The sequence below is a fragment of the Oratosquilla oratoria genome, chromosome 34, assembly GCF_046742065.1.
Source record: "Oratosquilla oratoria isolate Oo_2021 chromosome 34, ASM4674206v1, whole genome shotgun sequence".
NCBI lineage: Eukaryota > Metazoa > Arthropoda > Malacostraca > Stomatopoda > Squillidae > Oratosquilla > Oratosquilla oratoria.
Window position 1 is genome coordinate 10236142 of NC_134810.1, and position 26323 is coordinate 10262464.

The 26323-nt window shown below is 37.3% G+C and overlaps 1 protein-coding gene across 1 annotated transcript in view; it reads left to right on the top strand.

Annotated features, from left to right (window-relative positions):
• The window catches only part of LOC143018054 (sacsin-like), a 164337-nt gene that overhangs the window by 57964 nt on the left and 80050 nt on the right, over nt 1-26323 (top strand). Inside the window, exons 3-4 of the mRNA XM_076173103.1 lie at nt 2554-2654; nt 5089-5193. Coding sequence (XP_076029218.1) covers nt 2554-2654; nt 5089-5193 — 206 coding nt within the window. The remainder of the gene's footprint in view (nt 1-2553; nt 2655-5088; nt 5194-26323) is intronic.

Below are 26323 nucleotides of genomic sequence, written 5' to 3' on the forward strand. Positions count from 1 at the left end.
GAATGACATGGACGAGGACGTGAACTGCTACATGAGCTTCTTTGCTGATGATGTCAAACTGCTAAGGAAAATAGAAACTGATGAGGACTGTGAAGCACTGCAAGAAGACCTAAATAGGGTATGGAACTGGAGTCAGAAATGGGAAGTGGACTTTAATACTAAGAAGTGTAGCATAATGGAGTTTGGAAAAAGCAAAAACAGAATATCAGGAAAATATACAATTGGAACCAAAGAAGTAAAGAAAGTAGGATCCGAAAAAGATTTGGGAGTAATTATCACGAACGACTTGTCCTATGATATACAGATTAACAAAATTGTCGGGGAGACTTACAACTTGCTAAGATCAATAAAAGTGGCGTTTACATACTTGGACGAAGACATGATATAAAAAATATTGGTTACATTGATAAAGCCTAGATTAGAGTATGCGGCGACATTGTGGTCCCCCAGTACCAAAAAGAATATAAAGAAAATAGAAAGAATCCAAAGAGCAGCTACAAAAATGGCACCTGCACTTGCAAACCTATCATACGAGGAGAGATTGGCTAAACTGGAGTTACCGACACTGGAGCAAAGAAGAGAGAGAGGTGACCTATTGACCATTTACAGAATCATGAGAGGCACAGAGGTACTCGATAGAGAGAACTTACTTAACTGGGACAAAAGAAACACAAGAGGACATGGAAAGAAAATAAAAAAACATAGCTATAGAAGAGAACTGAAGAAAAACAGTTTTCCTCATAGAGTTTTGGACACTTGGAACAAACTGGACAATGAAATAGTATGTGCAAAAACCATTCATGAGTTTAAAAGCAAACTAGACACTGCGAGATACAAAGGCGGGACATCACGAGCATAGCTCCCCTTCCCGCAAAATACAACTAGGTAAATATCTGCCTGAGGGGATGGAAAGGGGTGGTCGCTGATTTAATGAAGTGACCTTGCCATGGACATGCTGTTTCTTGCAACACTGCTCTAACCCAGGACAATGGGTGAGATGCAGGGGTGACTCATCCAGGTGGGGCCAAGAGGGAGGGAGGGAGGGGAGTGCATGGAAGTATATGGGGATGGAATGGGTGGGAGTGGTTTGTATGCCATTGTATTTTTGCTGCTTCCCTTGTAAGGGGGGAAGTCTTTGATATATGTACACACACTGGTGAACTCCCAATTGGAATGGACATCTAGAATGAATTCTGGAGTACAGGGCTTTTTTGCTAAGTTGGAGGAAAGGAGTGCCTGGTTTGGTAAATTTATGGGAAGAGGAAAGCTTAACTAGTGCCCAAAATGAATTAATAGAGTGAACTTAGTGAATGAAAAAAAAAAAATATATATATATATATATATATATATATATAGGATGGTCAAGGAAGACACAAATATGGCAAAGCAACTAAAAGAAGACTAGATGCGAGCAGGGTTGAATTGCCGTTAAGTGTCATCCCCCCAAAAAGTTGTAATATTAAACACCACAACAAAAACAAAGGTACTGTATGAAGAAGAAACTTTAGGATTCTCCGACTTTGCAAGAGAAGGTGAAGACTAGGTAAAGGTATAGATTTAAAAAGGGAGACAAGGTATAAATATATTTAATGGAATCAAGAGATTACAGAGTTAAGGAAGATGATCTAGAGCAGAATGCATGGCAATGTATAAAGGAGTGAGTTGAAAAGACCAAATGCAGAAACCAACAGAGCTTAGTGACAAAAAAAAAATAAAAATAGAATTAAAGATTAAAATTAGGAGAAGAACAGAGACTGAAAAAAGTGAGTTTCTTTGGAGAGTGCTGGACTTGAGGCTTAGAAAATGGTATATCAAAGGAAAGACAGGAAACAGAAAACAAGGAAGAAAAGGAATTAAAAGTAATGTATACCAACATAGATGGTCTGGATAAGATAAATAATTATCTGGCAGAAGAAAAAGCAGATATAATGCGAATTGTGGAGATGAAATTAAAAAGTCCACTACCTCCAAATAGTGTTGAACAAGGTTTATATAATCACTGGATAAAAGATGGAGAGAAAAAACAGGGTGGAGGAGCCATGTTTTTAATCACAGAAGGAAAGAATAATGACCTTCAAATACCTGAAGTCATATCTCTCTAATTTTTTTTTCTAATCTCAACAAAACTTGTATTCGGTAGGTAGCAACAAGATTGTTTTGTAAAAAATAAAGTGAGAACAGAGCCTTTTATTAGAACGATCTTATGCTTGTGCTTTATCAAGCACATAGTTGTGGTACATGATCTGAGAAATAGGAAGATACAGGGGAATTGGGGGAGGTCATTGGAGCCTAGGAAAGGTTGAGAGGTAGCCGATGAACATATGTGAAAGAGGAAGAAATAATATAAGGCATTTGTCCACTGATGATGGACTAAAGTCATAAGAAGAAAAATGTTGAGGGCTACCTGAAATATCTCATAATTATATACTACCATAAATCTATAATATTGGTACTTGAGCTTTGAAATTGTCTCATACTTGTCATTCAAAATATATATTTTATGCCATTTTCTTATGATATATCTTGTTAAATAATGACAACAATTATTTTCAGACCCTGAAGATTTTGTCTGCAGTGCAATCAAGACCCCAAGTGTTGTAGGCCTTTTGAAAAATATTTTGTGCCAGTACCCTGACAATGGACAGATAATAAAGGTATGTATATCCCTCTCACTCACGCTAATGCTAGGGAAGAAAATAAATGGTTATACAGAAAGATTAAATGCAAAGAGCATTGAAAGTGATGAAACTTGTTGAGGCTGTATTTGATAGTTATCAAAGAAGGGACATTAAAGTGGATTGACAAGTAAGGCTGTTTAATGTGTGCATAAGGTAAGGGAATGTGCAAAATGATTGGATGAGTGCAAACAGTTCCACAAAGGGGCAAATATGAATGTACTGTAATATCATTGGAAGGTTGCATTCTGTCAAATGTGGTTGGTAAAGCATAAGAGAGAGTGTTGAATGATAGAATAGAAGGGAGAAGTCATTGAGGAATAGTGCTAGAGTATAGGAACAAAGATGAAAATCAGTATACATGGGAAAGGGTGGTGGAGGGGACAGTAGTTTAGGACACGAATGGACTATGTAGTGGTTCCCAAAAAGAGGCACAGAGTAATTCTTTTAAGGTTTTCAAAGGAGAGAGCAGAGGATTCTTGAGTAGTTCATTGATGGGAGGGAAATACCTAGTGGAGAAAAAATGGAGGAAGGAAAGAGAGGAGTACCAAGAGTAGATATATTTGATAAGGATACAGAGAAAGAATATCAGAATGTGACAGAAGTCTAGGAGAAGGTGAAGGACAGGAAAACATTAGAAGAAGAGTCTTTATTTAATTACTTTTTCATACTAGATTTTTATTTTATTTTTTTTATGTTGATTAATATTTATTGAGGGAAACTATGTATGCAAAGAATGTAGGTGTGATGAAAAGATGGGAGGGGATAGAGGAGATACAGCAAATGGTCTGATGATGAAGAGAAGGTAGTGGTGAAAAAGGAAAAGCAAGTGTATGAATTGGTTGCAGGTAGAACTAGGGAAACATACAAGAGGTACAAGAAGAACCAAATGCAAGGTGAGGGAAGTAAAGAGGAGTTAAACATTGGAGTAAAGGTTTGACAGGTTTTTGAATAGAATAAAAAAATGTTTTAGAAGAAAGTGAAAATGGTAAGGTAAGGTAAGGTATGCAGAGAGGATAAGTTGAAGATGAAAGTGAAGGCAGTAAGGGGAAGATGGGAAAATATTTCCTTTTTTTATGTTGAGGTTAGGGAAGAATTTAGTATGGCAATGGGAGTTTCTAGGAAATTAACAATGACAGGAGAAGAAAGTAATATGGCTGAAAGTAAACGAGTTGCAGAGAATATTGAAAATGGTGAAAGCTAGTAAGGCACTTCGGTTCTGTGGGTGTCATGTGGAGTGCCTGACAAAAAAGGGAAGGGGATGTTGATATTGGATTAGATAATAATGTTTGATGTGTCAGAGGACTGGAGGAGTGGTTGGATGATTCCACTTTACAAAGGAAAAGGGAACAAATGTGATAAAGGTAATTTTACAGGGTACATGGGAGGGTGTTATTTCAGAGGATTAAGATGGGAACATAAGGTGTAATTAAGAAAGAACGATTGTGGGTTTAGGGAAGAAAGACATGTGGAGACTTACAGTAAGGCAGATATATCAAAGTATTTGGCACAAGTGACGATGTCTTGGATATTTATGGATCTGGAGAAGGCTTATAACAGGGATAACAGGAAGGTATTGAGTGAGTTTTTGTTTATATCTGGGATAAGGACAAAGTTGTAGGGCATTAAAAATTGCATATAGAAGTAGTAGAGGTGTAGACAAGAGTGGTTTGACATAAAGATGGGACTGTAGCAGAGTTGTTATGTCACCATGGTTGTTCATCTACAACTAGGTAAATACATGGATGGGGTGGCAAGGAAGGTAAATGCAAGTATGAAGGGCCTGAATTTGAAGATTGTTAGTGTGAGTGGAGGAAAATAAGCCAGTTATTGTTTGCAACTGCATGTGGCTTAGTCTAAGTAGGGTTTAATGTGGAATGTAGAAGGGTGATTATAGGACTATACTTCTTCCATTATCTGGTTAACCATAGAATGTGACTGCCACATCTAAACCATCTCCAAAGAAAACAGGAGACACCGTTTTCTTTGTATTTGCACATATGACAGGTATAATTAAAGAGACTGCAAGTGGCCCAAAGACCTGCACTCAGCTTCTCTATGTAATTGCTACCCCCCCTCCCCCCCAACCCCATGGAATTTTCTAGGTCGGGAGATGGGGCACTGTTGTCTGAGCTGAGATGCCTCATCATTTAACAAGTCTCTTCTTTTCTTTACATGTATAAGAAGTACTCATATCATTACCATTTAATGAAAAAATCAATATGCATTTAGAATATTCCATGTCATACTTAGGGTAATGCATCCGGTATATGCTGAATGTTTTGATTCAGTATGTGACAACATGTGGGTCACGAGATAATGGAAATTGTATAGGAATAGTTTTTAAAGTGATTTATATGTTCTGATGTATGTTTCATTTGTTCACCAATTTTTTTTTTAATTTTGTTAACAGGAGCTTGTACAAAATGGGGAGGATGCAGAAGCTAGAACTATTGAAGTGTTGCATATTCAATACACTTTTCAGTGTCAACAAGAATGTATAAGGCGGTTTGTTGAGGTAAGTAATCCTTTACCTAATTGTAGTGTACAGGTAAAGTTACACCCATGAGGTCCCCGTTTCTTTCTCCACTGTTCAAACTTATAAATTCATTGAAGTTCTGATAAGCAAGAGCTATATTTTTGGGGGGATTTACATGGTAATAAGGGAATTATGAGTGTTTGGCTAAGGGTAGGAGTTGGTGGATGAGGCTGAAAGGTTAGAAGTGAACCATTTGTTTGACATGGCACTTTAGCTCATTCCAAAGGGAGATTTGAAATAATTGGTGATAGAGTTAGGAAAGGAAGATAAGAAAGGAAAATTACAAATGAATCTGTTTATTGCCCCAGATCTCACTTTTAGGAGACCCATAGCACTCGGATAGGTAGCAACAGCCACAAGTTTGACCCAAGTCACTCAATTTGCTCAAAGAAGAGATTATCTGTTGCTTTTAAGGTAAAATAAGATTGGGGAGGTGCAGAATAAGGTATTATTTTTAGGTCATTTATAGCTTAGGAGTATTTTCTGTAATGCCATTTGTACTGAGTATATCTGCTTATTCCCTAATGATACTCACAAAATTCAAATATGTACCATAGAAGGTGTCCTCATTATTTCATAGACCTTTGAACCCATTTTTAATTTTTAATGAAATTCTTGTTATCCTTAACCTTTGCAAAGCTTATTTCCTCTTCCAAATTAGTTTATTTCTCTGCTCTGAAACTAATTCAGGTGTGCAATCTCATATACCCGTCTGGGGTATTGGCTGCATGTTATTGTGGCAAAGTAGCATGCAACTGATACTTTATGGTCTTTATGGGGTGCCCCTACAGACCAGATCCACACATCATTTTATCTATGATAGAGGAAACCTCTGTTCATAGAGAAATGATGACGCTTTAATTATACTGTGACTGTCCCTCCGCTATGCTGTCCCCCCACCCCTTATTACTGTCCTGTACCATTTCTTTGAATATACATTTCCTCTTTTCTCCTAACCCTGTGGTAGGGGAAAAGAATGCTGCCAGCAAGTCTTCCCACTAGAGTCATACGAGGAGACAAAAAAACGGGACTGGGATAGGACTAGGAATCCTGCTAACTGTACCTCCAAAGGGGACATTTTTAAAAACAAGTAAAGGCATAAGAGGGTCTAGGAGTTTTCCAACCAGTACACTAAGATTTGGGTCTTTTAATGTGTGTGGATGTGGTACAGATGAGAGTTAAAGGGAAGAGATGGTCAGTATATGAGAAGAAAGATGGGTGTGTTGGCATTGAGTGGAACTAAATTGAAAGGTAAGGGGTAAGTGTGAGTTTGGGAGTGTAGTTGGGAGGTTCTCAGGAGTGAAGAGAGGATGAGGGAGAGAAGGGGTGGCTATACTAGTAAGTGAAGATATAGGTAAGTGAGTAGTAGAGACGAAGGTTTCTTCAAGGTTAATGTGGATGAAGGTGAAACTGGGAAGGGAGATGTGGGATTTTGTGAGTGCATATGGGCCTGGTAGTGAGAAGAGTGTAGAAGAAGGGAGGCTTTTTGGATGAATTTAAATGAGTGCATAGAGGGGTTAGGAGAAATGTCAATGTATTTGTATTAGGAAACCTTATGCTAGGGTAGAAAATGAACCAATAGACGAAGTGATTGGGAAGTGAAAGTTCCAGAAAAAAATCGTAGTGGAGAGTTGATGGTGGAGATGCATCTCGAAAGAGAGTTGATGGTAGATAATACAGTGTTTAGGAAGAAAGTCAAGCATAAGTACACATGGGAGAGGGTGGTGGATGGAAGGGTGGTAGATAGAGCGTTACTGGACTATAAAGTGGTGACCAGAAGTTTAGTAGGAAGAGTTAAGGATGTGTTTTAAGGGGAGAGAGTTGGGGAATATCTGATCATTTTTTGGTGGAAGGTAAGTTGAGAGTGGAGGATAAGTGGAGAAAGAGGAAAAGGACAAAATGTAGGGAGGTGCTTAAAATGAACTGCTTAAATGAGAAAGAAAAGAAAAAGTATAATAAGCTGAGAAAGGAGTAGGAGGGAGTGAAGGATAGAGTAGAACTAAGAATGGAGGAGGAATGGGATGGTTCAAGGAGGGAGTCATAAAGTGTGCAAAGATGGTGTGTAGAACAAGTTGGACAGCAGGAAATAGAAGGAAGGGTAGCGAGTGGGATGAGGAAGCAAAGAAAGGTGTAGAATAGAAAAAGCAAGCTTTCACAGATAGGTATAAGACAAGGGAATCATATGAGAGGTACAAAGTAAAAAGAAGTAAAGCATAAAATAAAGGCAGTAAAGAGGAGAGCAGATGTGAAAAGGGGTAAGAGTATGACAGAAATTTTTTAAAGTAACAAAAAAAAAATGTTTTGGAAAGAAATTAAATGAGGAAGAAGAGGCAAATCAAGTAGAGAAGAAAAGGTAAAGTGCAGTTGGAGAAATTATAATGGAAGAGAAGGCAGTGAGAGGAAGGTGGGCAGATTATTTTAGGGAGTTGCTAAATGTGAAGGAGGATAGAGAAGGAAAGGTAGTTGCAGTGGGAACCGCAAAGAAATGACCTTGATGAGTGAGAAAAATGGAGGAGAAATAAAGAGACATGAAGTGAAAGTAGCTGCTAAGATGATGAGAGCAGGTAAGGCACCTGGGTTGGATGAATGCCATGCAGAATGTCTGGAAGAAGGAGGTACAGTGATGTTGGACTGTCAGGTGAGGTTATTTAACGTTTGTTTAAGAGAGGGTAGAGTGCCGGAGGACTCGAGGGTTTCCTGTATAGTTCCACTTTACAAGGGAAAAGGGGGACAAGTGTGAGTGTAGTAGTTTCAGAAGATCAGTTTGTCAAGTGTAGTTGGGAAGGTTTATGGGAGGATCTTGATTGAGAGGATTAGGAGAGGACTAGAGGGAGTAATTGGTGAGGAACAGTACAGGTTTAGGACAGGTAAGGGTTGTGTAGATCAGATTTTTGTGGTAAGATTTTCTTTGGGGACTAGGATGCATGGAGAAGCCCATGGAGAATTACTGGGAACTGCTAAGCCATGCTGCACGAGATAGTCGACCTCTTTCTTCATTACCAGCTTCTTCAGGGGATGTAATCGGTACGGGTGTTGGTGGCTAGGAGAAGTTCCTGGATACAGTTGAATCTCATGGGACATCAGGTTGCAACAGCCGGGATTGTCTCAGAACAAGGATCTGTGACTAGAAATAATTTCAGAAATCTCCTTAGCTTGGTCAAGATTCAAGTGGTTAAGGTACATAGGTAGGTTGTTCAAGATGTCACTGTTGCTGCCGACTGTGGGAGGATCGAAATGTGGCAACGTTGGTTCTTGGACCAGTGGGCGGTCGGTTGACATAGGTATTTTAGTGTTACAGTGATTTAGAGAAAGCAATGGTTTGACTGAATTGTCTAGTGGTACTTTGGATATGGTTTGAGCAAGTTGACAAATAAGTTGAGTTGTCTTGAGTCTGTCTGTCAGGGGTTTTTAATATGTAATTACATTCTGACATCTATTTCTGAATTTTATAAGGACCATGGTATTTAGCTTGAAGAGGTTGTCCAGAGATGAGAATGCATGCAAGAACCATATCTCCTTGCTTGAATTCTCTCTTATGAGATTTCTGATCAAAATTAACTTTCATTTTACTCTGTGCACGCTCAAGGTTCATCAGGGCAAAGGAAAGAATTCTTGTTAGGTTGTCCTTAAAGGAAACGATATACTGGTTAACAGACTGTAAAGGTGAAGTAGGAGAAGATATGATATGGTCCTTGATTACCTTGAGGGGACCCCTTACCTTCCTTTCATATAACAATTCAAAGGGAGAAACACCTAGAGCTTCGGATGGTGTTTCACGGAGCGTAAATAGAAGGAAAGGCAATCCCTCATCCCAATCACGGTCCTCCTAGTAACAGAACTTTTGTAGCATATTCTTTAACATTTGATGACATCGTTCTAGAACTCCCTGACTGGCGGGGTGGTATGCTGTAGACAGAGACTGTTTAACATTTAGTTCCTTGAGAACTTGGGTAAAGAGCTAGTGAAATTGGAACCTCTATCTGATTGTATTTTAATGAGGAATACCAAAGGAAGTAAACATGTGAGTTAAACACCTAATTACACTCTTGGCAGAAATATTCTTCAAAGGAAAAGCTTCAGGGTACTTGGTAGTGGGACAAAGAACTGTTATAATGTACCGGTTACCCTTCTTGGTCTTCGGTAACGGGCCTACTATGTCAATCACCAGGTTCTGAGAAGGTTCACCAGGTACTTTAATGGGTTGAAGGGGATACGGAGGGATAGACTCATTCAGCTTGCCTACTAGTTGGCAAGTGTGGCAACATTTAATGACTCTACCTACCTCTGTTTTCATACCAGGCCAAAAGAATTCTGACAAGAGTCATAAGTAAGATTTAATACCTAAATGTCCTGCATGAGCAATCTCCATTACCTGAGTCCTCAAGTTAACAGGTTAAAACAATTTGGTGACATTCTGCCCAGGTATCATCATCAGAAAGGTGACAAGGTTTATACAATCTAAAAAAGTATCCCTTCGTGCAAATAAAAGGAGGGAGTATGTAGGATATCCTCCTTGGGAATAACTTTGTTAAAGAAGGGAGCTAAGGAAGGGCAATTCTGTTGAGCCTCTTTGATGCTCTGCTCAGAAGGTAGTGTAAGCAGGGTGGTTGGGGTGGTTAGAGAGGTAATAGTTGATAGGTTAACTTTGCTTGGGATCGAGTAATTGCACAGGTGGGAAATAGGTTGGGTTGGGTTTGCTCTATGGTAGAAGTTGGGATATATGGTAGGGGAGGAGGAGAATCGGTAGGAGGATGGACTAGTTCTCCTGCTAGATCGTTACTTAGTATAAAATCTGCTTCAGGCACTGGTAGGGTTGCCGTTTCACTTACTCCTACGGAGAAAGTAGCCTTGATGAGTCTACAGTTTAGGTACACCTTTGCCAGTGGTACTGAGAAGGGTTGTGGAAGTCCTGTAAGTATACATTTTCTCCTGTATAATTATGTTGGACTCCTGGCAGTGCTGACTGAAGTAGCAATGACTGCGCTGCTCCGGTGTGTCTCACTATTCGGAGGTGGCGTCCTACGTGGATTGGACCAAGCAATACTGTTCCCGTTGAATGGAAAGGCTGAGAAGGAGCTACAGAATTGACAGTGGAATGGTTAAAGGAAGCTACAGATTTGATATTCTTTTGAGCCACTTTGCATTTTGGATCTGGGTAATTTGCAATGTGTTCTGTTTTCTTACAGAAATAGCAACCAAGGAACTGGGGTTATCAATTTTACCATCTTAACTACCACTAGTTGGTTTTACATTAAATTGTTGGCGGTTACCGTCCTTTCCAACATTTTTGTGAATTAATGAGAGGGGATCGGCCAATTTGGCTGCTTTCATAAGGTCAATTTCCTGTCAACATTGTGAATTTTTAAGTAGTGAGGAATTTTATGCACAAATTCTTCTAATGCAATCAAGTTCACTACTTTCTCAAGATTATCAGCGGATGCTGATTTAATCCACTTCTTTAATGCTTGGAGTTTGTCCGACATGAACTCCATATATGTCCGATAGTGAGGTTTGTTAGAATTTCGAAAGGCTTGTCGATAACCTTCAGTGGAAATTTCATAAGCGGAAAGAATTGTCTATTTGACCGTTTTGTAGTCCGTGTTATTTTCCAGATTGTTACATACTTGTAACCCTTTAGGGGACAGCTTTGGTTTAACAAGCCATATCCAATCTGCTTGAGGAATTGCAAAATGGTTACTCACTGCTTTAAATTCTTGAAAAAATATGGTTGTATTCTCATCTGAGGAGGCGGGAATAAGTTTGGTGCACTGCAAGAGATTTAACTTATCTGAATTTGAAACTACTTGTTGACTTGGGATTGATAGTCCGAGCCTTTTGAGTTTGAGTTTGTGTTGTCTTTCATGTTGTCATTGTTCTCATGTTGTCTTTGTTCTCTTTCATGTTGTAATTTGAGTTCCTTAAGTAGTATTTCATACCTCCTCTTCATTTCAAATGTTTGATATTCTAGGTGGTCTAATTGAACTTCCTTTGTAGGACTAATGTCTACTTTGGCTGTAACTATTCTAAATTGTCAAATTCTCTACCTTCAATCTCTTCCATTTTCTTTAACTGATCTGTATGTCTTGATATCAGTTCGACTAATTCAGTTCTACTATCGTTCGCAGGATAAGCTAAGCCCCATCTTGATGCTATTTCTTTCAGACATTCTTTACTTGGGTTCTTAATTACAAGTTCTTCCACTGAGGGGCTCTCAATAATGTCTTCGATATTCATGAAACTTTTACTCATTAATGGTTGCCACAAAACAAGGTATTGAGTGTGGTTTGCTTATGTGGTGTACTGGACAAGAAATACAGGTAGAATTATGATACTCGACTCCCACAAATGTTACAATTCTCTAGGACAGAATACATATAACCAAAACTACAAGCCATGAGGATAGAATTATCGTTCCCACACGTATTCTAAACAGATTCCGCTCAGTACTCTTTCAAAATTTACAGCTGAAAGATTTTAATGTGGTCATATGCAATGGTGTATTTAAAGATTAACCTGGCAGTGATCTCTCTTAGACCAATTATTACTTTGCTGGTGTACTAAGTTACAAGGTTACCAGACAGCTGGACAATATCGATGGTTGTGAGAAAGCAAGTGCAACTATTAAGTCTCGCTCATATATCCGCAAGGATATAAAGACTTTCTGTCTAGGAGGGATTTGTACCTTGTGGCCATGATGTAGTTAAGGCAAATCCAAACAGAAGGTAACACAAATAACTATTATGATTAATGAAAAAAGTCAACAAAATGATAATAATATAACTTCACAACAAAAATTAACCAATAGACAATTCTTAACATTATATAAAATAATTATTTCCTTAACCTGAACAGAAAACCCAGTCAGGATTTTGAATGTATTTACCTAGTTGTATTTTACGGGAAGGGGAGCTATGCTCGTGGGGTCCCGTCTTCGTATCTCATTTTATCTAAACTATTTTTAAATTCATGTATTGTTTTTGCACACACCACTTTCTCATCTAACTTGTTCCAACTGTCTATTACTCTGTGAGGAAAGCTGTTCTTTTTCAAATCTCTTCTATAGCTGTCTTTTTTATATTTTCTTTCCGTGTCCTCTTGTATTTCTATCATCCCATTTTATCAAATTCTCTCTATCAGTAATTTCTATGCCTTTCATGATTCTGTAAATAGCTATCAAATCTCCTCTCTTCTTTACTCTAGTGTCTGTAGTTCAAGTTTTGCTAGTCTCTCTTCATATGATAGTTTTGAGAGTGTTGGTGCCAATTTTGTAATTGCTCTTTGTATTCTTTCAAGTTTTTTTATACATTTTTTTGTACTTGGTGACCATATCGTTGCTGCATATTTCAATCTTGGTCTTATCAGGGTGATTAGGATTTTCTTCACCATTTCTTCATCCAGGTACGTGAATGCAACTTTGATTGTTCTTATTAAATTATAAGTTCCTCCAAAAATCTTATTTATATGTTTCTCAGGTGACATATTATTCATAACAATGACTCCCAGGTCCTTCTCATTTTCTACTTTTTTTATTCCTTCTCCCAATTTATATGCTCCTGTTATTCTGTTTTTGCTTTTACCAAATTCCATTATACTACACTTTTTTGTATTGAACTCCATCTCCCACTTCCTACTCCATTCCTGTATTTTATTTAGATCTCTCTGTAGTGATTCACAATCTTCTTCTGTTTTCACTCTTTTCAGTAGTTTTGCATCATCTGCAAAGAAGCTCATATAGCTTTCAAGTCCTTCATCCATATCATTAATATATATAGCAAACATTATTGGGTCCAGAACTGTTCCCTGCGGAACACCACTTATTACTTCATCCCATTTTGAGTGTTGGTCTCTTATCACTACTCTCATTTTTCTTTCTTGCAAAAAGTCTTCCATCCAATTTAGCAGTTTGCCCTGTATTCCTCCTTCAGTTTCTAATTTCTTAAGGAACTTCTTATGTGGTACTTTGTCAAAAGCTTTCTTTAGGTCTAGAAATGCACAGTCCGCCCATCCATCTCTTTCTTGTATTATATCTATTAGCCTTGAATAGAAACATATTAAATTGGTGATGCATGATCGTCCTTGTCTGAATCCAAATTGCCTTGGGTTTAGCACGTTGTTTTTTTCTAAATATTTTACCCATCTATTTCTGATAATTGTTTCACAAATTTTTGCTATTGTACTTGTTAGAGAGACTGGCCTATAGTTGTTCGGGTCATCTTTATTTCCTCCTTTATATATAGGTACTATATTTGCTTTTTTCCAATCTTCTGGAACTTTACCTTCTGTCAAGGAACTGTTTATTATGCTATGTATTATGTCTGCCAGTTCATTCCTGCATTCTTTCAAAATCCAGTTTGCTATTTCATCTGGTCCATGTGATTTTCTGACATCAAGATTACTCAAGTGGTTCAATATTTCATTCTTTGTTACTTCTATTTCTTTCATAGGGGGGACTTTCTCTTTCCATTCGATCTCTTCAGGTTGTATGTTCTCCCTTGTAAACACTGATTTAAAATGTTTGTTCATAATTTCCGCCATTTCCATTTCCTCTGTGTATTCAACTCACCCTTGTCTTAATTTCTCCAAGTCTTGTTTGTTTTTCAGTTTGTTGTTTACAAATCTGTAGAATAGTTTTGGTTGATCTTTACACTTTTCTATGACATCTTTTTCATATTTTCTCTTTTCCTCTCTGCACGTTTGTACATATTCATTTCTATAACCGGTATATATTTTCCATTTTTCAGGCCTTCTGTCTTTTTTCCATCTGGTCCAAGCTTTGTCTCTTTTATCTTTTAACTCCCTACAACTTTTGTTATACCAGCATTTTACATATTCTTTTTCTTGTTTTTGTCTTGGAACATACTTTTCCACTCCTTTTTTGTAAATTTTTGTCAAAAAATATTCCATTTCTCTTCTACTGTTGTTTCTTCTTTGTATTTTTCTTTTTGAAAGAATTCTTTTATTTTATCAAAGTTTGTTTTTTCATACATCATTCTTCCTTTTCTATATTGTTCATTTATTTTCATGTATTTTTCTTCATTTAGGTCTAGTTCAATCAATATGTGGTCACTTTTACTTATTGGTGTTTTATATTCAATCTTGTCCACTATTCTAGGTTCAGATGTAATTATTAGGTCTAGTCTCTATGGTTCTTCTTCATTTCTATACCTAGTGTTCTCCTGTATCCATTGTGTCATTGTATGGTCAGTAATCATCTCAAGTAGAGCATTTCCCTATGAGCCGTCTCCACCCTTTACTGTCATTTCTTTCCAGCAGATTTCTTTGCAATTAAAGTCGCCCATCATAACTATTCTTTCTCCATCTTCCATTATCTTGTTTAAAGTTATCTTTGTGTCCTCTAACATACTTTTATGCTCACTCTCTTCCCATGAGGCTGTTTTTGGGGGCATATAATTTATCACAAACTTTCTGTTCTTCTTATCTCTGTCTTCTACTTCCATCATTATCATCTCTACTGTATTCTTTCCATATGTGACACCCTTCACGTTTATATCCTTCTTAGTCAGGAACATAACTCCACCCCCTTTCTTTTTCTCTCTGTTTCTAATCCAATAATTATATGCATCATGTCCTACACTGTTGGCTGGTAGTGGACCTTTTAATTTTGTTTCTACAATTCCCATTATGTCTGGTTCTTTTTCCTTCAAATAATCATTCAGCTCATTCAATCCTGTTATTAATCCATCTATATTTGTGTAAGACACTCTTAGTTTTCTGCCACTTCCATTGTGTTCTCTGTTTCCCTTTTGTTTTTCTCTTGTATGTCGACTTTCCTTAGTTTCATATTCACTACTCTCCAATAGAATCTCTCTTTTTCTGACTCCGTTCTGTTCTCGTTTTTTTTTCTTAGCTTGAAGTCTTTTCTGTTTTTCTTCCTCTCTTTCCTCTTTATTCATTTCCCTTTTTATCCATACTTTTTTATATTGTTCACTTGTTGCTAGTTTCCCTGTTTTTGCTAAAATACTCTCTGTCGTTGTTTGTGACCTGAAATCTTAATTGGTCTGGTCTTATCTGTGCTATACTTTCCAAGTCTAAATTTCTCTTCGATTTGCTTCATAATTTCTGGTTCATCTTCCTGAACTGATTCTAGTAATTGGCTTACTTTTTCATTTTCCTCTTTGATTCATGTGGTTCTATCTGGGTTATGTTTCTCTTCCATTCCTAATATAATTATACATTTCTTTTTGTCTGCTAAATCTCTTACTATATTCTCCTTCTGTCTCATCACTTTTATAACTGAGTCTTCAGTATGTTCTTTCAATTGCTGTTTGATTATGTCAGTGAATGAAACTTTATTGTCTTCTTGGGTTGTCTTCCAATTCTTAGCTTCTTTAGTTATGGCCTCTCTGTTTTCTTTACTATTCCTCTTCAATTCCTCATTCTCCACCTTTACTTCTCTTAACTGTCTTTTTAGGTCTTCTATTTCATCAGGTAAGGTTTTGTTCGCCTTCTCTAGTTCTTCCAATTTTTCAAATCTCTTGGCAATTTTTGTCATTTTGCCAAACCTAACTTTCCAGTTGTCAGACATTTGTTCAAGTTTTTCCTCCAGTTTTGCCAGTCGGGGGAGGTTGGTATTCGCCGCCCTTTCATTAAATCCTTTGAAATTATCATCCTCACCTTCCATTGTACTGCTCTTATCTATGTTTCTGATCTTTACAATTTTGTTAGTCCCCTCATCTAAATCCAAGTCGTCCGTTCGACGTTTGTTTATCAACCGTCTAGACTCTTGGACTAAGTCCTCCCCTTCATCATTTCCTTCCATTTCCCTCAATATCCCTTCCCTTCTCCTTCCCTATCGCTTCCCCACTTTTTCACGAGCACACCCCTTCCCTATAAATACAATAGGTACTTCCTGAATGTTGCGATCCACGTAGTTTTTTCTTTTTCTTTGGAACACCAGTTCACGCCGTCCATTCGGTTGAAAGGGTGTGTGTGTGTGTGTGTAAGAGATGTATTTACCTAGTTGTATTTACCTAGTTGTATTTTGCGGGAAGGGGAGCTATGCTCGTGTTGTCCCGCCTTTGTATCTTGCAGTGTCTAGTTTGTTTTTAAACTCATGAATGGTTTTTGCGCATACTATTTCATTGTCCAGTTTGTTCCAAGTGTCCAAAACTCTATGAGGAAAACTGTTTTTCTTCAGTTCTCTTCTATAGCTATGTTTTTTTTATTTTCTTTCCATGTCCTCTTGTGTTTCTTTTGTCCCAGTTAAGGGACTGTGGGAAGTGCTTATAGGTGAACGTGTCATAAAAGTTGTTCAATTTCTTTGGTGAACTTATGTATACTTACTCTATCGGAAAGAGTATTATTGCATACTAAAATGTTTTAGTAACATGTATATATTACGTGTAGTTAATTTTTTTCTTTCTTTTTTTTATGATAGTATCTGTAATCATTAAAGTATCCACAGGCATAGGTAATCAGCCTACTATGTAGGAAATGAAAGATTAGAGTCTTGGAAACAACTTCATCAAGTTAGATTTTTTCCTACTCTCTTTTATTTTTTTTTATAATTTTTTTATTTTGAATAGTAGAAACTTCAGTGAAAATCTGCTATGATAAATTAAAAAAAAAAAATAAGTTACAGTTTCCTTTGTTTTTTCCTGATCAAATTAAAGAATTACTCTTTCTCTTTACAAATTCGAAAGAATGAATGAAATCGGACAAAAAGAAACAGAGATATGGCTATTTAAATATAAAAAACATAAACTTTTCAGGAGAGGCATTTAAAGTTTAAAGGAGCGCACCGGCATTTAAAATCCTCCGGCCGCGTACTCACTCGTGACATTGTCTATTTTTTTACGTTTCCGTTTAAAACTTTAAACAAAACTGAACTGGCTATCGAAAATTTGACTTAATTTCAATATACAGAATGTTTTTTCATGCAATGGGGTTGCCAGATGTCGCCAATAATTTATCTATTTCATTTTATATATAAGAACAGAAACGGAATTGAGCTGTAATATTTGGTCGAAGTGTTACAGCCATCATAGAGAATATTTTGAATACCTGTTGGTAGAAAAAAAGATAATACGATCGCATGCATGACTGGTAGGCTAACAGATACGCGACAGGGCGACATCCTTTCTCCTTTAGCTTTGAAGAGATACTGAGATCCTTGTGGTGATTGACGATTAGTGTTGGGCAAGTTGCCAGATATCTCCATATATATTAATTATAGTAAACAAAACAGAACTGGGTATCAAAATTTTGACTTTATTTCAATATACAGAATGTTTTTTCATGCAATAGGGTTGCCAGAGGTTGCCAAAAATTTATCTATTTTATTTTATATATAAAAAAAGAAACGGAATTGAGCTGTAATATTTGGCTAAAGTGTTACCACCATCATAGAGAATCTTTTGAAATGTTTACCTAAAATTCGTTGATTTTCCAGAATTTTTCGTGTTTTCGCGCCCTACAGTCCCTTAAGTAAGTTCTCACTATCGAGTACCTCTGTGCCTTTCATGATTCTGTAGATGGTCAATAGGTCACCTCTCTCTCTTCTTTGCTCCAGTGTCGGTAACTCCAGTTTAGCCAATCTCTCTTCGTATGATAGGTTTGCAAGTGCAGGTGCCATTTTTGTAGCTGCTCTTTGGATTCTTTCTATTTTCTTTATATTCTTTTTGGTACTGGGGGACCACAATGTCGCTGCATACTCTAATCTAGGCCTTATCAATGTAACCAATATTTTTTTCATCATGTCTTCGTCCAAGTATGTAAACGCCACTTTTATTGATCTTAGCAAGTTGTAAGTCTCCCCGACAATTTTGTTAATCTGTATATCATAGGACAAGTCGTTCGTGATAATTACTCCCAAATCTTTTTCGGATCCTACTTTCTTTACTTCTTTGGTTCCAATTGTATATTTTCCTGATATTCTGTTTTTGCTTTTTCCAAACTCCATTATGCTACACTTCTTCGTATTAAAGTCCACTTCCCATTTCTGACTCCAGTTCCATACCCTATTTAGGTCTTCTTGCAGTGCTTCACAGTCCTCATCAGTTTCTATTTTCCTTAGCAGTTTGGCGTCATCGGCAAAGAAGCTCATGTAGCAGTTCACGTCCTCATCCATGTCATTCATATAGATAGCAAACATTATTGGTGCCAGCACAGATCCTTGCGGTACTCCACTGATCACCTCTTTCCAGTCTGAATATTTTTCTCTGAGCACTACTCTCATCTTTCTACCAGTCAGAAAGTCCTCTATCCATTTTAGTAGGTTTCCCTGTATTCCTCCTATGTGTTCCAGTTTTTTTAGTAGTTTTCTGTGTGGTACTTTGTCAAAGGCTTTTTGCAAGTCTAGGAATGCACAATCAGCCCATCCATTTCTTTCTTGCACTATGTCTATTAGTCTTGAGTAAAAGCATATTAAGTTTGTGGAGCATGATCTTCCTTGTCTGAATCCGAATTGTCTTGGGTTTAATATGTCATTGTCTTCCAGATGTTTTACCCATCTATTCTTGATTATTTTCTCACAAATTTTGGCAATGGTGCTTGTTAGTGATACTGGCCTATAGTTGGTGGGTTCTTCTTTGTTTCCTCCTTTGTGTATTGGTACAATGTTAGCGTTTTTCCAGTCCTCGGGTATCTTTCCTTCTTTGAGTGAGCTGTTTATTAAGATGTGTATTTTGTCTGTTAGTTCTTCTTTGCACTCCTTTAGAATCCAATTTGCAATACCGTCCGGGCCATGTGATTTTCTGACATCCAGCCTTGATAAATGTTCTGATATTTCCTTTAGTGATGCTGTAAACTCATTCATGAGGGGAGATTTCTTGTTTTTGTCTATGTCACAATTCGGTATTTTCTCTCTGGTGAAAACAGATTTAAAGTGATTGTTCATGACTTCGGCCATCTCTAAATCTTCTGTGTATTCTATGTTTCCTTGGCATAGTTTCACCAATTCCTGTTTGTTTTTAAGTTTACCATTCACATACCGATAGAATAGTTTGGGTTGCTCTTTGCATTTGTCTATAATATCCTTCTCATGGTTCCTTTTCTCCTCTCTTCTCACATTAACATACTCATTTCTATAGTTAACATAAATTTGCCATTTGCTTTGTTTTTTGTCTTTTCTCCACTTTTTCCAAGCTTTGTCCCTTCTGTCTTTTGCCTCACTGCATCTTTTGTTGAACCAACATTTAATGTACTCTCTCTCTCGCTTTTGTCTTGGTACATGCCTGTTTACCCCTTCATTGTAGTTTTCCATCAATATATTCCATTTCTCTTCCACTGCTGTTTCTTCCCTGTAAAATATTTCCCAGTTTGCATTCCGGAAGAATGTCTTTAGTTTTGTAAAGTCTGTTTTGTTGTACCTCAGTCTTCCTTTCCTATGCTTTTCGTTCCTCTCTATGTCTATTTCTTCCTTTAGTATAGTTTCGATGAGTACATGGTCACTCTTTCCAATTGGTGTCTCATACTGGACTTTATGCACTATTTCAGGCTCTGTTGTAAATATTAGATCTAGTTTCGATGGCTCTTCATTATTTCTGTACCTTGTGTTTTCATGGACCCATTGGGTCATTGTGTACTCCATGGTCATATCTAGCAGTACATTGCCCCACGAGTCATCTCCTCCTTGCACTGTCATGCTGTCCCAACAAATTTCTTTGCAATTGAAGTCCCCCATAACTACCAGATTACCCTTACCCATTAGTATCTCATTGAGTGATTTTCTTGTGTCATCTAGCATTTTTTTATGTTCAATTTCTTTCCAAGCGCTTGTTTTTGGAGGCACATAAGTCACCACAAACTTTCTACTTTTCATATTCTTGCCTTCGACTTTTATCATGATCAATTCAGCATTACCTTTGCCCTCTGCAATTTTTGTCACCTTTAGGTCTTTCTTGGCCAAGAACATGATTCCCCCTCCCTGTTTCTTGTCCCTGTTTTTTATCCAGTAGTTGTATAAACCTTGTCCGATAACAGTGGATGGTATTTCACCTCTTAGTTTAGTCTCTACAATTCCCATTATGTCTGGTTTTGCTTCTAACAGATAATCATTGAGTTCGTTCAGTCCCGAAATTAGTCCGTCAATGTTGGTATAGGCCACTTTTAATTTTCTTCCTTCTCCCTGGTTTCTTCTTCCCTTGTTTTGTTCGTTTTGAAGCGCCATTGTCTTAATCTCAAGTCTATTACTCTCCACTGGAATTCTTTGCATTCTGTCTCTGATCTTTTCAAGTTTTTTTCCTTTGCTTCTTCTCTTAGCGCCCTTTCTTTTTCTAATTCCTCAGTACTCATTTCTCTTTTTATCCATATCTTATTGTATTTTTCACTCTTTGCCAAGTTACCTACTTTTTCAAATATGTCTTCTACTACCACTTGTGACCTTAGTTTTATCTTTAGAGGTCGATTCCTATCCTTAGTATAGCGACCAATTCTGTAAGTCTCTTCTAAGTCTGTGCCTGAATCACTATCTCCCCCCTGAATTTCAATAAGGATTTCTACTGCTGTCTCTTTTTCTTCTTTTTCTCTCATGTACCTCGCCAATCCTTGTTTTTCTTTAAGCCCATAAACCACAATACATTTCTTCCTATCTACTGTGTCCCTGACCCAATTTGCTTTTTCGTTAATCACTTGAATGATTGTGTCTTTTGCATTATCTTGCATTTGCTGCTTGACTATTTCTTTGAAAGCAATTTCTTTATTTTCAATATTTTCTTTCCACTTCTTAATTTCCTGGATACTGTCCCCACCTAAGTTTTCTTCGATCTTTTGTGTCAATTCTTGTAATTTGTTGTTCACTTCCTGCTTTAGATTTTCGCTATTATCATTAGTTTTCTTCTTTTCATTATCATTCTTCAGTTCATTTATGTCTCTTTTCATTTCTTTAATTTCGTTTGTAAGATCCAAGTTAGCTTTTTTCAGGTCAGAAATTTCATGGTTAGTCTTAGATAAACAATCAATTAAACCAATGACCTCTTTTCTTAAGTCCATGATTTCATTTTCCCACCGAGTCCTATTTTTGCTCATCTCTCTCTCTATCTCTAATAATCTACTTAAGTTCTTTCTTTCGTACTTACCAAACCCTAAGAAATCATTGTCATAACACGTGTTTTGTTTATTGTTTACATCGCGGTTCAGTGGATTGCCGCCAGATGGCTCTGATTCACAACTGGCTTTCGAGTAGTTTTCATTCATTTTTGCTAATTTCGAGTTAACACAATTAACTAGCACTGCATAGATACCATTTCGGGCACTCACGTTCACTCCCCACCCCTACAGTACAAACCAGGTTTTCCTTTTTCGTCGTAAATCCTCTTCTTCTTGGTCGCGCGACGACAGCGACGACGAGCGGTGTTGCTTCGATGAGCGTGTTTGAGATGAAATGTCTGAGAAGTATGAGAGGGATTACTAGGCTGGATAGAGTGAGAAATGAGGAGGTGAGGAGGAGACGGGGGTGGAAAGGAAAGTGGGTGATGGGGTTGATGAAAGAGTATTGAGATGGTTTGGACACATGGAAAGAATGAGTGAAGAAAGATTAGTAAAAGAAGTGTGGAAAGCAGAGTGAATATGAGGGGGCCATCGTAGGATGAGATGGAAGGATGGGGTCAAAGGGGCATTACAAAAGAGAGGAATGTCTGGAGTAAGGATGGGGGAGGACAGAAGATAGGGGTGAATGGAGAGGGGTTGTATATAGATGATGCTGTGATGCATGAGGGGGAGTGGGTGTTGGGTGGGGGATGGGGGGTGAGGAAGTGTGTATGAGAAAAAAATTGATGCAACCCGTAGGGATTTCTCCCAGTCTTCTACTTTTCTGCATGGGGGGACGGAGAGGGGGAGTCACTGAATTTATGAAGCAGCCTTGCTATGGATGTGCTGTGTCATGCGACCCTGCTTCTGACCCAGGGGCAGTGGACAGGATGCAGGGATGACCCGTCATCCAGGAGGTGCTAAGATAATAGGGAGAATAGAGGGGAGTGGAATATATAGGAAATGGAATGGGTGGGAGTGGTTTTTATACCATTTTCTTTTTGGCTAACCCACCCCCCCCCATGTAAGGAGAAAAAACCTTTGGTGTATATATATATATATATAAGTAAAATGTAGATTGAGAGAAGCAAGTAAATGCCTTGGTGGATAAGTGTAATGAGGAATAGACATTTGGGAATGGATGCTAAGAGGAGATTGTATGAAGGAGTGATTGTGCCAACAGCACTGTATGGGGCAGAAACAAGGAACATAAGAGAGGAAAAGAGGATTTTGAATTTGTTTAGATGAGGTGTCTGAGAAGTATGATGGGGTTTAGGCTAGATAGAGTGAGAAAGGAGGAGGTGAGGAGGAGAACGGGTGGAAAGGGAGTTAGGAGATAGGGTTGATGAAAGAATATTAGGATGGTTTGGACATGTGGAAAGAATGAGTGAAGAAAGATTAGTAAAAGAGGTATGGAAGACAGATGTGGAGGGTGTGAACATGAAGGGACGTCCTAGGATGAGGTGGATGGATGGGGTGAAAGGGGCTTTGGGGAAGAGGGTTATGTTTGTCGAGGAAGGATGGGAAAGGACAGAAGACGGGTGAATGGAGAATGGTTGTATATGGATGATGTTGAGATGCATGAGGTGGAATGGGTGGGGGGATGGAGGGTGAGGTAGTATGTGTGGGCAAAATTTGACACAGCCCGAAGGGATTTCTCCCCGTCTTCTCCTTTTATGCATGGGGGAGGAACAGAGAAGGGGCACCAGTTTAATGAAGTTGCCTTGCTGTGGATGTGCTGTGACTTGCGACACTGCCTCTGACCCAGGGCAGTGGACAGGGTGCAGGGATGACCCGTCATCCAGGAGGTGCTAAGATAAGAGGGAGGGTGGAGGGGAGTGGAGTGTATTTAGGGATAGAATGGGTGGGAATGATTTTATGCTATTTTCTTTTTGGCTACCTCCCTTGAAAGGGGGAAAAAAGCTTTGGTGTTTATATATGTATATATATATTTATATATATATGTATATATATATGTATATATATGTATATATATATATATGTATATATATATATGTATATACATGTATATATATATATATGTGTATATAAATGTGCATATATATATGTATATATGTATATATATATATAATATATATATAGATATATATGTATATATGTACACATATATATATATATATGTATATATATATATACACATGTATATATATATATACATATGTATATATATACACAATTGGATGGAAGACTTTTTGCAAGAAAGAAAAATGAGAGTAGTGATAAGAGACCAGCACTCAAAATGGGATAAAGTAATAAGCGGTGTTCCGCAGGGAACAGTACTGGCCCCAATAATGTTTGCTATATATATTAATGATATGGATGAAGGAATTTAAAGCTATATGAGCTTCTTTGCAGATGATGCAAAACTACTAAAAAGAGTGAAAACAGAAGAAGATTGTGAATCACTACAGAGAGATCTATATAAAGTACAGGAATGGAGTAGGAAGTGGGAGATGGAGTTAAATACAAAAAAATGTAGTATAATGGAATTTGGAAAAAGCAAAAACAGAATAACAGGATCATATAATTTGGGAGAAGAAGGAATAAAAAAAGTAGAAAATGAGAAGGACCTGGGAGTCATTGTTATGAATAATACGTCACCTGAGAAACATATAAATAAGATTTTTGGAGAAACTTATAATTTAATAAGAACAATCAAAGTTGCATTTACATACCTGGATGAAGAAATGGTGAAGAAAATCCTAATCACCCTGATAAGACCAAGATTGGAATATGCAGCAATGATATGGTCACCAAGTACAAAAAAAGTATAAAAAAACTTGAAAAGAATACAAAGAGCAATTACAAAATTGGCACCAACACTCAAAACTATCATATGAAGAGAGACTAGAAAAACTTGAACTACAGACACTAGAGCAAAGAAGAGAGAGAGGAGATTTTATAGCTATATACAGAATCATGAAAGGCATGGAAATTACTGATAGAGATAATCTGATAAAATGGGATGACAGAAATACAAGAGGACACGGAAAGAAAATAAAAAAAGACAGCTATAGAAGAGATTTGAAAAAGAACAGCTTTCCTCACAGAGTAATAGACAGTTGGAACAAGTTAGATGAGAAAGTGGTGTGTGCAAAAACAATACAGGTAAACGTCGACTTACGATGGCATTAGGTTTCGATAGAGCCATCGTAAGACGATTTCATCGTAAGTCGATCCTCAATTTGTGTATCACTCTGTTCCGTGGTCACTGTACCTAGCCTACCTGTATATTAACCACCAGAGATACTGAATATAGCCTATTAAACATGTACAGTAGTTTATTTAATTATTTTTATCCTTTTTACCATATTCAAACACTATAATATGTATTTTCAGTACGGAACTTAAATCTCGCGGGCAGCAGCCAATGCCAGCCGTACGACGTGACGTAATAATACTCGCATCATAAAATATAGTCACCGCTTATATCGATCGTTCTCTCTTTCACCCGCGAATTTTGAAAACCACAGAGAATGGGATTCAGGGCACATTTGAAAGAATGTAAAAACACAGGGGCGACTACAATAAATATAATCAAGACGCCGATATGGCAGAGTCGCGAATCCACTTGCTCCTCATGACGCCTACGTGTGCGGCACCGTATGGAAGGGGTTAAATTATCATATCGTCGTCGTCGTCGTCGTCATCGTAAAGTCGAACAATCGTAAGTCGCGGCCATCGTAAGTCGACGTTTACCTGTACATGAATTTTAAAATGAGATATGAAGACGGAACCCCACGAGCATAGCTCCCCCTCCCGTAAAATACAACTAGGTAAATACAACTAGGTAAATACATCAAAATTAGATGGGTAAAATATTAAAAAAAACAAAAACAAAGTGTTAAATCCAAGGCAATTTGGATTCAGACAAGGATGATCATGCGTCACCAATGTAATATGTTTCTATTCAAGGCTAATAGATATAATACAAGAAAGAGATTGATGGGTGGACTGTGCATTTCTAGACCTAAAGAAAGCTTTTGACAAAGTTCCACCTAAGAAGTTGCTTAAGAAATTAGAAACTGAAGGAGGAATACAGGGAAAACTACTAAATTGGATAGAAGACTTTTTGCAAGAAAGAAAAATGAGAGTAGTGATAAGAAACCAGCACTCAAAATGGGATGAAGTAATAAGTGGTGTTCCGCAGGGAACAGTTCTGGACCCAATAATGTTTGCTATATATATTAATGATATGGATAAAGGAATAGAAAGCTATATGAGCTTCTTTGCAGATGATGCAAAACTACTGAAGAGTGAAAACTGAAGAAGATTGTGAATCACTACAGAGAGATCTAAATATAGTACAGGAATGGAGCAGGAAGTGGGAGATGGAGTTCAATACAAAAAAGTGTAGTATAATGGAATTTGGAAAAAGCAAAAACAGAATAACAGGAGCATATAAATTGGGAGAAGAAGGAATAAAAAAAGTAAAAAATGAGAAGGACCTGGGAGTCATTGTTATGAATAATATGTCACCTGAGAAACATATAAATAAGATTTTTGGAGAAACTTATAATTTAATAAGAACAATCAAAGTTGCATTTACATACCTGGATGAAGAAATGTTGAAGAAAATCCTAATCACACCTGATAAGACCGAGATTGGAATATGCAGCAACGATATGGTCACCAAGTACAAAAAAATGTATAAAAAAACCTTGAAAGAATACAAAGAGCAATTACAAAATTGGCACCAACACTCTCAAAACTATCATATGAAGAGAGACTAGAAAAACTTGAACTACAGACACTAGAGCAAAGAAGAGAGAGAGGAGATTTGATAGCTATTTACAGAATCATGAAAGGCATAGAAATTACTGACAGAGAGAATCTGATAAAATGGGATGACAGAAATACAAGAGGACACTGAAAGAAAATAAAAAAGACAGCTATAGAAGAGATTTGAAAAAGAACAGCTTTCCTCACAGAGTAATAAACAGTTGGAACAAGTTAGATGAGAAAGTGGTGTGTGCAAAAACAATACATGAATTTAAAAATAGTTTAGATAAAATGAGATGAAGACGGGACCCCACGAGTATAGCTCCCCTTCCCGTAAAATACAACTAGTTAATACATGTGTATATATATATATATATAT